This window comes from Myotis brandtii, unplaced genomic scaffold, assembly GCF_000412655.1.
Source record: "Myotis brandtii unplaced genomic scaffold, ASM41265v1 scaffold687, whole genome shotgun sequence".
Taxonomy (NCBI): Eukaryota; Metazoa; Chordata; class Mammalia; order Chiroptera; family Vespertilionidae; genus Myotis; species Myotis brandtii.
The window spans coordinates 2,138,591-2,151,166 of NW_005370687.1; the positions used below are offsets into that span (position 1 = coordinate 2,138,591).

Sequence of the window (12,576 nt, forward strand, 5' to 3'; positions counted from 1 at the left end):
GGCCCGGGACGCAGCAGCTGTCGCGGTGAGTTCCCGTGGAACGCGGGCTCCATCGGCCTCCATCCTGGCCCTCTCGCCGCCGCAGTCGCTGCGCTTCCCCGGGGTTGGGGCGAGGGGACCCCTCTCCCACTGCACGCTCGCTCATTTCTGAGTAGAGAGAGGCCGGGGGCGCACGCCGGGGGGTAATGGGGCGCTGTTGGCGAAGATCGGCGTCCCGATGGCGGAGGGCCGAGGAAGGAAGATGAAGCTCTTGCGTGGCGGTGTCTGGGCGAGGCTAGGAGGACTGTACCCCGCTTGCCCACTCCTCACCCCGGTTGCCTCTTTGCTTGGCCCTGGGGCTCTCGTTTGGGGGGAGACGGGTAGGAAATGAGGGTGCGAAGGCCTTGGCCCTTTGGCTGCGGGTCAACGGCCTGTCGTGAGAAGAGACTTCCCTGGCCTCCCCTTGCCCGCCTGGAAGTGCAGCCTCGCCGCGCGCACCGTGGCACCGGTGTTGATGGTCCCCGGATACTCACAGAACGCGGGTCTGCGCCCCGTTATTCCTTTACGGTTGTGGGTGAAAGTTTGAAGCGGATGTGCACCCCCGTTTTGTTTTAATGCCTTGGTAACTTTCTCACCTGCAGTGTTTTCGGGGCTGGAGGTGGGAGCTGGTAACTGGTGGGTGTCAGTCTACAGGGTTTGAATCCCTCCTGCCCGCACGTGTTTTGTTTTGTTTTTTTTAACTGAAAACCTTTATTGTCCCTCCACGGGCACCAGTGGGCCCAGCCTCCAGTCCCCTTGGCAAGGTCCCTGCCCACAGACCACTGCCTGGGCCCAGCCAGGCCACGGTGCCACCTACAGGTTGCCCACCTGGCTCCCAGCCCAAGGGGCAGGGCTCCTGACTTGGGGGCCGTCTGGCTGTCAGCCCTCAGCACCGGGGGCCTCGGGCCCGCTTCCTGCACGTTTTGTGTTTGAGATTTCAGTCCATTGGACAGTGGTTTCGTGGGTCTTGAACTCGGTTCCTGGCCACATTGCTTAGAGATGCTCTCGCTTTCTCCCCCTTGAACTCGGTTCCTGACCCCCTGGCCACATTGCTTAGAGATGCTCTCGCTTTCTCCCCGTAGATGTTGATGCCCAAGAAGAACCGGATCGCCATTTACGAGCTCCTCTTCAAGGAGGGGGTGATGGTGGCCAAGAAGGACGTGCACATGCCCAAGCACCCCGAGCTGGCGGACAAGAACGTGCCCAATCTCCACGTCATGAAGGCCATGCAGGTAGCCGGCCGGGCGCTGCTGGAGTGGGTGCCGATGGAGGGGTTTTCGGCGGCTGCCCAAGGCCAATGCCCAGGAGGTCAGGACAGCCCGCGCTGCTTGCTGCCTTGACGGGCCGTGAGGTAGATGCACCTGAACACCGGCCTACTGCGCAGCCAGCTCCCCGTGCACCGCGTTCCTAGCGTCAAGCCTCCAGTTAGGTCTCAGCCGCAGTTTTCTGTCTTGCAGTCTCTCAAGTCCCGGGGCTACGTGAAGGAACAGTTTGCCTGGAGACACTTCTACTGGTACCTCACCAACGAGGGCATCCAGTACCTCCGCGATTACCTGCACCTGCCCCCCGAGATCGTGCCCGCCACCCTGCGCCGCAGCCGGCCTGAGACTGGCCGCCCAAGGCCCAAAGGTACGGTGCCCACATAAATGCCTCCGACGGCCTGCTGTGCACCAGCTCTTCCTGGGAGCGGTACATGGGAGGGGGCGTTGTGGGGCAGACGGGAGTGGTCTTATAATCGGCCGTGGGTGCCAGCTGTAGGGGCTCTGGCTTGCAGGTCAAGTCCTGAGACCGCTGTCCCCTCGGTAATGGATCTGGACTCAGGCCCTCAGGTTTTCCCAGGAGACGGCACTCACACGGAACATTAGTCTGTGACCAGACCTGTGTGGTGGAGCATTGAGTAACCTTTTCAGGAAAATCACGGTGTGAGAGTTACTGCTTCATGTGTGGATGTGGGGTGGGGGCGGATTATCTACTGGTCACAGTCATGTTTTTCCTTGGGTTCTGAAGAACTTGTCACAAGAACTTTGTAAGCTTGGGTGATGAGGTGGGGCGGAGATCTGTACACAGATGGCCGTGGCTTCCAGGTTCCACTGGAGAGACTCCATGGAGCTCAGGAATCTTTGTTTTACAAATGCTCCCAAGGGGCTTCTGGTGGTTGAGTGGGTTGTGTATCTAGAGCAGAAGTCTACACTGCACCTAGGAGCCCGTTGTCTCTGCCCCACAGGCTTGATTTGGTGGGCCTATGCGAGACCTGGCATTTATTTTAGCCACTCACTTCGGGTTCAGTTTTATCTCTTGTACATTAAAGAATGGTTTGCCTGGGCTGATGTGATTCAATGGTTAGAGCGTTGGCCCAAGCACCGAAGGGTCATGGGTTCAATTACTGGTTAAGGGCACATGCCTGGGTTGTAGGTTCGATTCCCAGCCCCAGTCAGGGTGCATGTAGGAAGCAACCAATGGATGTGTCTCTCTCACATCGATGTTTTTCTCTTCTTCCTCCCTCCCTCCCTTCTACTCTCTAAAAATCAATAGACAATGGTTAGAGCGTTGGCCCAAGCACCGAAGGGTAAAAAAAAGGTGTTTTAACTATATGGACTCTAAGGTAACTGGGTAGAGAGAATACTAAATTAAACTTCAATGTTTTTAAGGTACCTTTTAATGTATCCACAGCGTGAAGGATGGGTGGAGAAGGGGCAGGCGGGGACTGAAGGATTTTTGCTGGCCTCTATATTTATATACTTCCTATTGGAGGTGGGGCTTTCATCTGTGATGCCTCCTTTGTACAGGGAGTTTTCCACTTAAGAGCTGGATCAAGTTCAAAATTTTAGCTATTGGAATATTTGTAGAAATAGCTGAATTTCTGAGTTTGCCAAGTAATTGGAAAGTGTGTGTTATATTGAAAAATACAATAGAAGAAAGCAATCCTTTTGCAGACGTGTGGCATTTTAATTAAGATGTGAGTTTTTCCCAGGCCTTCGAGGAGCCACAATGTCAATGACAAGTTTTTCTAGCTGGCAGTTCTGGGTGTAGGAGTTCCTGTTCCCATTAACTCCTTACAATGACTAAGATGTTCTCCGGTGAGACGTGGAGAGCAATTCCAGATTTCTTGGCCTGAAGGGAACCCATCGCCCATGTTCACCTTGTGGTTTATTTGTGTAGGTCTGGAGGGCGAGCGACCTGCAAGACTCACACGAGGGGAAGCCGACAGAGACACCTACAGACGGAGTGCTGTGCCCCGTGAGTAACGGTCGTCTGTGTGGCGTGTGAGGGTGGAATCTGGATTCTCCGTCAGCTCTGGCTGGGGTCCTTTGTGCTTCTTGCCTTATGCAGGGGTTTGACGGGTGGGGATTGGGAAACACCCTTTGACCTAGGGAGGACAGACTTAGGTTGAAGTCCTTTAACTAGAGCAAACTGAAAACTTTCAGGAAAGCAACATGGTTTTATTTTGTGGTTGTGTTCCTGTGTTGTAAGCTCTTTGAAGGTAGGGTCCACTCAAATTTGTTGTTTTCTTATTGCAAAAATAGTGTAAAATCTTGTTTTATTATATTTTAAATATTCATTTATTAAATTAATTGTGGTGACTGGTCAAAATGAACATATAGGTTTCAGGTGTGGGTTTTTATGTTACAAGAAATGTATATTGCACCGTGTACCCATCACCCAAAGTCACACCTTCTGTCACCTTATATTAGGACCCCCTTCTGTAAAATCTTGTTTTAAATAGCAAATATTAGCATTGACTTGGAACAGCAGATGTTTGTTCATTCAGCAAATATATATTGAGTGCCTGTGGTGTGCTGGGCACTGTCCTAGGAGCTGAGGAGACAGTAGTGTACATAACATTAAAAGGCCCCTCTCTCATTGAACTTGCATTTTAGTGATAGGAGATGGATAAGCAAAAATAAGTAACATAATATGTTCCAAAGATGTGGATGCTACAGGAAAAGGTGTGTGTGTAATTTTCAATAATGCAGAAGTGAGATTTAAGCAAAGGCCTGATGGAGCAGGAGGGGAGCCAGCCAGTGGCTACCTGGGGAAGGCATCTGGCTTGTCTAAACAACAGAAGACAGTTGGAGAATCTGATAAGGATGTGGGTCTTACGGTCTGTGGGCCGTGAGAGGACTTGGGGTTTTACTCTTGGGTGGGATGGGGAGCCATTGGTGTTTGCAGAAGAGTGGTAAGAAAGAGTCACTCTGTCTTCGTTGCAGAAACAAAATTGTGTTACAAAAACAAGGTATAAAGGAATTTTTACTGACATCACTCTTACCTCCCTCTAGTCGTGGTTCCTGATTAAATGAGCACTTGACCTGAATACCTTACACTACAGGATAGTAGTAATGAATTCCTCTGGCAAACCAGCTCTCCGTTTAGAGAAAGTTAGCAGCGGTTGCTCTTACTAGAAGTCACACCACTTGGGAAACCAGTCAGGGAATGGTGCTACAGGGGATGTGAGAGTTGGGACCAAGCCTCAGGGTGGGTTCTCAAGTTTAGGGGAGTGAGCATTTCAGGCAAGAGGTGAACATGAACAAAGGTATGGAGATGGAGAAGACACTGACTTACTGGTCAAAGGGGCAGGCAGGGGAGTGAGCAGACAGGAGCCTGTGGTGGATGTGGTCTGAAATGGGCCAAAGGGACCCCAATTTGAACACGATTTCCTGAAACCATACTCACTGTTGACCCTGCTGCCCCACCCCTGCAGTGTGAACTATAAAATTTCCTAGTGGCCACACTTAAAGCAAATGGAAATAGTTCACATGAATGTTAATTTTTAAAAATTTATCTTTATTGTTAAAAGTATAACATTGTTAATGGCCCTAGCTGGTTTGGCTCAGTGGTTGGAGCGTTGGCCTTCGGACTGAGGGGTCCCAGGTTTGATTCTAGTAAGGGCACATGTCCGGATTGCAGGCTCGATCATCAGTAGAGGGCATGCATGAGGCAGCCAATCAATGATTCTCATGATTGATGTTTCTGTCTCTCCTCCCTTCCTCTCTGAAATCAGTTAAAAAAAAAAGTATTACAATGTCCCCTCTTTTCCTCCCATTGACCTCCACCCCACTGAATGTTAATTTTTTAACCTATATAAACATTAATGAGATTTTGCACTCTCTTAAGTCTTGAAATCTCATAAGTAGTGTATACAAACCTCAGTTTGGACCAGTGGCTGCTGGACAGGACAGCACAGATCTTTCATCTTGCTTTCCCATGGTCACAATAAAGTTGTTTTTTGCTTCTGTGGGCCATTGTGTTCTTTACCTTTTAGTTCTTCATTGAGCTCCCTTGTAAGCTAGTTGCTAATCTGAAGCATGTAGTGATGGGAAGTGGCGGTCAGGGCAGCCTTCCTGGAGGAGGCAATAATTTGGACTGTGAGTTTTGAAGGATGACTTAAGGAAGGCTGCCCTGGGAGAGGGAGGGGGCAAAGTGGCTCAGAAGGTGTAATTCACTTGTACTTCATGGGGTCTGTTTGCTGACATGGCTTTCCCTGCAAGATTGGGATTGGGTTGGGTGACTTACCTGCAGTAGATGGGACCATGTGATGAATCTAAACTGGTGTTTCTCGTTCCAGCTGGTGCTGACAAGAAAGCTGAGGCCGGGGCTGGGTCAGCAACTGAATTCCAGTTTGTGAGTATTCCTTCCCTGTTTGCTCTCCATGAGCAGTCACTGTTATATGGCCTTAGCCCTGTGGGTCCCACCCCTCATTCCCCGTCCCCCCCGCCCCAAAACCACAAATTCCAAATAAGGTTTTTACATTAAGACAGATGGAAACTTTTTTTAATACATAGATACTGCATTGAGTCTCACAGATCAATACTACATGTAGCATAGTGGTCTTTTCTATTTCTTTTGTAATGACCATATCCCTTTAGTTTCATGAACCAAAACTTAAGGTTGAGACTCTATCACTGGTGAGTGGGCTCTAGAACCAAGGTGGACTGGAACCAGATCCTCTATTTTTCTTCAGATGGTGTGATCTGTGTCCCAGTTTCTCATCTATAAAATAGAGGTGATGATTGTAGCTATCTCAAGGTGATTGTGAGATTAGGTAATCCAGGTCAAGTGCTTGTGTGTGGGCTGGGCTATCACTGGAACAGCAGCTGCCCTGTAGCACAGTGAAAGGGGGGTGGGGGGTGGCAGACAGAAGATCTTGTCTGGTGCTGTGGCTTCTATGTGTGTATGTGTGAGCACACTCTTGAGTGGGTGTCCATATTCCCATTTTATAAATGAGGAAACAGTCTGAAAAGTGAGTGTGGCCCTGTAGCCAATAGGGCAAGGCTGGGGCTTAGGACTTGCACTCTCTGAGGGGAGCCTCACCAGTGATGAGGAGGCCTGCTATTCCGCTTACTGCTAACGCGATGTCCTGTGCTTTCTCTTACAGAGAGGCGGATTTGGTCGTGGACGTGGTCAGCCACCTCAGTAAAGTTGGACGGGTTATTTTGTGTTGAATAAACTTGTGGTCAGAAAACAATGTTGTGTGCCCCTGTTTTGTTTGCATTATGGAATGTAAATGGGGCAAGACTGGATTGGTTTTGGGAGTTGTCTTATCCAGGGTGACATCACTTGTTGCTGTAGGACTTGGCTTTGACTTGGGCTCTCTTTGTTCCAGCAGACACCTCCCTGCAGAGTCATGGCCAATGTGGTTACCATTTTGGGAGGCTGTTGGAACGCCGGGCGTCTTCACCAGACCAGTCATGCTGGCTCAGCTCCATGTGGTGGGAAAGTTGCTATTTTGTTGGTCTTGGAACTGAGATTCTGTGCCTATTTGGGAATATCAGAAGTGCTGGGGAAGTAGGATGTAAGAAAAACCAGGGGAATATTGTTCCATGGTGTTCAGGCCTACAGTTTACTAATCTCAACCTTAAAGGCTTCAGGATTTACATGTCAAAGGAGGAAACAATGACTTGAGAGTGTACAAAAGCATCTGAAGGAGCTGTCCAGCCGGTTGAAGACCTGGGGTCTTTGTCATTCCATAATCAGACAGTTGGAGTTCTTGTCCTGGAGTTCCTTGGAAAGGGGGTGCATTGTCCAGTTTTCCTGGAGCCTTAGTGAGAGATGATAAGAGAAGGGTGTCGAGCATTTTCCCTTGGGGCGAAGCGGGATTTAGGTACAGGTACCAGGATTTGATGGAGTCCTGGCCAAGTGGCTCAGTTACAGCATCACCCTGATAGACCAAGGTTGTCATGTCGATCCCATAAAAGTCGGCACATAAAAGAAGCAACCAATGAATATATAAGTGGAACAAGAAATGGATGTTTCTCTCGAAAAGAAAATGATGGGACCATTTCTGTGGTCTTGTGCTGCAAACACAGCACAGTGTCAGGAGAGGGCGGTAAAGGTGCAGTCCCATGAGCTTGGACAGAGCACAGACAGATTTGTTGTGTGACCTGCCTTTGGCTTGACTTGCAGATCAAACCCTGACTAGATGGGTGTGATATAATGTGCTTCCTAAGCGGGAGTCAAAGCTTTCAAGGCAGCCAGCAAAACTGGCAGCTGAAGTGGGTCTTCAGGGGTACAGGGACTTGGGGGTTATATTTGTGGGGTACAATATTACACAAGTGAGATGTCACAAATCCTACACAGGTGATTTTGTCTTGGTAGCCACCTATTTCAGTCTTAATAGGCGTTTGTAATTTAGACCACAAGGTGGCAGCCAAAGGCAACACCAATTGTGCACTTAAACTTGGTCCTGGGAGGTGTGCTTTGGAATCGGAACCACCAATAGGCAGAAGCTTGCTTTGGCAGAAAGGTTGTGTTTGGGGAAGCTGTTTCACTGCTGCCTTGCCAAAGATTGCTTTTTATCCAATTTTTCTGCTGGCTAAAGTGATGTCAGGTGGTTTGCCGGTGTTCACACGCTGTGATTGTTTAACCTGGATTCCATGTGAAACATTAGTAGCTCCTGGCCTTTCTGTTTCACGCTGAGGCCAGCGAGCAAGTGGATGGGTTTTCTCAGCCTTGGTGACTTTCTGGTGCTAAACATCACTTTTTCAGTTAGGGCTCTTTGCCAACCCCTTCCCTCGTGATTTCAATTAGTTCCAGAATGTGTTCTTCAAGATCTCCCACGGACGCTGGGAAAACCCAGAGAATCTACAAAGTAGAGGCAGAGCCTGTGGGTAAAAACATGCAGATGGTGGTGGCTCTTGCTGCCTGCCAGCCCTTCCTCACATTTTGGTAGATTGAGTGGTCCCTGCCAATCAATAATCATTAATTAGCTGTTCAGGGATCAGTGCCAGTAAGTGCCCTGGGAAACAAGCCTCGAAATTGGCCTTCAAGAGCCTCACAGTCTAGTTAGGAAAACAAAGCCAAAGCTATACTTTGAGCCCATGCCAAATGCTACATAAGTATCATTATGTCCAGGCTGAATTCTAAGGAAGGGTAGGGCAGGGGCCATGAGTGAAGGCTGAAATGAGGAGCTGGAGGGGTAGACAAGTAGGCATCTTAAAGAGGTTTCCTTTAAAGTGGTATTGGGTTGTGAAACTGATGCCAGACATGAAAGTTGGTTTTGTTTTTTGTTGTGTGTTTTTGTTATTTTAAAAATACATGTTTTTATTGATTTCAGAGAGGAAGGGAGAGGGGGAGAGAGCTAGAAACATCAATGATGAGAGAGAATCTGATTGGCTGCCTCCAGCACACCCCCCAATGAGGGTAAAGCTCTATTGGCTCAGCGGCAGGGTCAGCCATCTAGGTGAGAGGTGGATGGCCTTTTTGGTTAGGTTTTCAGGACAAGGACTTGATCTTAGGATGCTGAGGGAAGCTGGCGGTCTGTGGGAAAGAAGGTGACTGGGCTGCGGGGGGTAGGGGGTGGGGGGAGGCAGAAGTGTACCATCCTCCTGCGCAGCCCTCCCTCGGCCTTGCCCCAGACTGCCCCAGAGAGGTCCCTGGCGTCCAGCTTTGCCTCACTTCCAACTGCTCTCCATGAGGCAGCCATGGTTATTTTTTGGAAACAAAAATCTGAACAAGATATTTCCCAGCTTAAAGTTCTTCAAAAGCTCTGCATTGCCTTCTAGAGTCTTTTATTATTATTTTTTCCTATTGGTTTCAGAGAGGAAGGGAGAAGGAGAGAGAGAAACATTGATGAGAGAGAAACATCGATCAGCTGCCTCCTGCACACCCCCTACTGGGGATCGAGCCTGCAACCTGGGCATGTGCCCTTGACCAGAATCGAACCTGGGACCCTTCAGTCCATAGGCCGATGTTCTATCCCCTGAGCCAAACTGGCTAGGGCCTTCTAGAATGTTTTAGAACCTAGACAAATGCAAAACTTCTTTCATGGCCTAACAGGTTCATCACAACTTCCCATCTGACTACCAAAGCAAGGCTCCAAATCCAGAGTCCAGCTAAACTGGCTCACGTTCTTTCCTGGCTTGAGACTTCTTTGCACACAGTGTTCCTTTTATAGGGGAACCTCTCCCACCTCCCGCCCACATGGAGCTCTTATTCATTCTTCATTATTCCGGTTAAATATCACCTCTAAGAAGCCTTTGCTGACAGAACTGCCCCGACTTCAAAGTCCGGTCAGATGCCCCACCTGTTAGTGCCTGCAGCAGCTGAGCTTTAGCAGACTATTGGAACCGATGGACACTGTCCATTTCCTCTCGGACACAGCCTTGCTCTGGGGGCCGACTCAGTGCCTCACATGCAGTAGCTCCTTTGTAATTGTTAGCTGCATGAATGATGTCCTGTAAGAAGTTGTCTCTGAGATGCTGTCCCCTTCTATGCAAAAAGAAAAAAAAGTTTCTGCAGGCCTCAATTGGGAATGCAAAAGTGACTGAGATGCACGATTGCTACGGAGGTTCTGCTAGAATTAGGGAAGGCAGGCCTAGAAATGTACACTAAGTGGTAGGTGGTCTAGTGGCTATAGCTGGAGTTTTATTGGTGACTTGTGGGGCAGAGGGGAGCAAATAATATCCAGGGGAAAGCCTCCCACAGTGGGTCACTGGCACCATCTGAGCTTAATCTTTTTTTTAAAAAAATGCATTTCTATTGATTTCAAAGAGGAATAGAGAAGGAGAGAGAAACATCAATGATGAGAGAGAATCATTGATTGGCTGCCTCCTGCACATCCCCTACTGGGGTTTGAGCCCACAACCGGGGCATGTGCCCTTAACTGTAATCGAACCTGGGACCCCTCAGTCCGCAGGCCAATGCTCTGTCCACTGAGCCAAACCAGCTAGGGCTTAACAGTTGGGACTAAAACAGCATGAAGCAATAATGATGGCTGGGCCAGGAATTTGTGTTATTTTATTCTTTATTTTTTTCAGTTTTATTGAGGTATAATTGACATAAAATTCATATATGTAGAGTGTACAATATGATAAATTTTGTCATATGTGTGCATCCATGAAATCAAGATAATAAACATAACCATCAGTCCAAAAGTTTCCTTCTTAGTTTCTAATCCCTAATCCCTCACCCACCCTAACCACCAGGCATCTGCTTTCTGTCAGTATAGATTAGTTTGCCTTTTCTCGAGTTTCATAAAAATGGATTTATACAGTATGCACTCTTTATAGTCTGGCTTCCTTTACTTGCATTAGTGTTGTTGCATGCATCAGTAGTTCCTTTTTGTTGCTGAGTAGTATTCCATTGTATGGATATACCACAGTTCTTTATCCATTTATGTGTTGGTGGGCATTTGGGTTATTTCAAGTTTTTGGCTATTGTGACTAATGGTGCTATATACATTCCTGTACAAGCTTTTGTGTGGGAGTTTTCCTTTCTCTTGGTTATATACCTAGGAATGGAGTTGCTGGTTCATATGCTAACTATGGTTAACATTTTGAGGAACTGCCAACTGTTTTCTAAGGTAGTTCTACCATTTTACATTCTCACCAGCAGTGTGTGAGTCTCAGTTTCTTCTCATCTATATTGATGGTCTCCTTAGTCTTTTTATTTTAGCCAATCTAGTCGTTGTGAAGAGTTTGGATTTTATCCTTGGATGATACTGAGCCAATTAACATCGATCAGCTACCCCCCACCGGAGGTCAAGCCCACAACCCCAGGCATGCGCCCAGCTGGTGTGGCTCTGTGGTTGAGCGTCGACCCATGAACCAGGTTAGATTCCCCGTCAGGGTAGGTGCCCGGGTTGTGGGCTTGATCCCCAGTGTGGGACATACGGGGGCGGGGGGGCAGCTGATCTATGTTTCTCTCTTATCATTGATGTTTCCATGTCTCCCTCTCCCTTTCTCTCTCAAATCAAGAAAAGTATATTTTCAACAACAACAACAACAACAAACAAATAAACAAAAACAATGAACAAAATAAAGATGAGGATTGGCATGGCCAGGAGTGCTGGCTGCTTGACAAACACTCGAGCCCCCACTGCAGGAAATAGTAACCTGAATTTGGGTCTGGGCAGTGACCACACTGGGCACAGTGGTCATGGGTAAACCACTCAGTCAATAGAGACCACAATACACATTCAGCCTGCTAACGGGAAGGGGAGGGGGAATCCATCACTTGATTGCTCAGTTTTAGAAAGGGAAACTAGGACAGAATGGGGGCGTGAAGTGGGGGGAAATGAAAGGAATTGTTAAAAAGTTACAGCCCATAGAAAGCCTGGAGCCCGTTTCTATTTGAAAGTGCTTTATTGGGAACCCGTGATAAATGCATGGCACAAATCCAAAAGAACAGCCACTTGAAAAATAAGCCCTGCATGGTTTACTGACATATCAAAGAGGCCATTGTGAGGAAAAAGACACCCTTAAAATAAGTAAATATTAAATGGGAGCGGATACCCAAGCTGAAGGAATAAGGAGACCTCAAAACAGAGCAAAATTTGCAAAAGCTACGAATCAAGTGATATTAAAAAAAATCTAAAAAGTACCAGCAAGAAATGTCAAATAAATCATTCTAGTTTATTTACGTGCAGGGAAAGCAGGTCAGTTTGAGACTCGAGTGGCATCAGTTCATTAATGTACAAAAAGTGCATTGGAGAGACCGACAGATGACAGTCACTGACTGACATCTTTGCCTCCATCACACAGAGATTTTCCTTTCCATTAAATTTTTTGGAAAAACTTGATTATGGAAAATTTCAAACAAATATAAGATAAACATAAGAGTATAATAAACCAGCATATACCCACCACTGAGCTTTAACTGACCATCAATGTTCTGTTATCCTTGTTACATCTATACCTATACCCACTCCCCTCTAACCCCTAACTCAATTTTTTTTTTTAAACGTGGAACGCTTCACGAATTTGCGTGTCATACTTGCGCAGGGGCCATGCTAATCTTCTCTGTATCATTCCAATTTTAGTATATGTGCTGCCGAAGCGAGCACTCAATCATTTCTTTAGTCCGGTTTATGGGGGTATAATTTACATGCAGCAAAAGTCATCCTCTTTCAGAATACAGTTGTTTTTTTTTTGTTTGTTTTGTTTTGATCTGTGACTTTGTTTTTAATTATCTTAAGCCTTATGATGACATAATTTACAATTTTGTGTTGATCTATTCTCTACTTTAATCCTAGTGAGCTGGCAAAAGCACCATTACCAATCACACACATAAATAGTCAATGAATAGCTATTCAAGACAATCCTGAATTATAACTTAGTCTGA

At 47.3% G+C, this 12,576-nt stretch overlaps 1 protein-coding gene across 1 annotated transcript; it reads left to right on the forward strand.

Annotated features, from left to right (window-relative positions):
• Nucleotides 1-6: 6 nt before the first annotated feature.
• RPS10 (ribosomal protein S10) lies at nt 7-6,481 on the forward strand. The gene is made up of 6 exons (XM_005881759.1): nt 7-25; nt 1,101-1,250; nt 1,476-1,647; nt 3,178-3,255; nt 5,582-5,637; nt 6,392-6,481. Exons 2-6 carry the CDS (start codon nt 1,101-1,103, stop codon nt 6,431-6,433), a joined length of 498 nt encoding a protein of 165 aa, XP_005881821.1. The 5' UTR covers nt 7-25; the 3' UTR covers nt 6,434-6,481.
• Nucleotides 6,482-12,576: the final 6,095 nt, after the last annotated feature.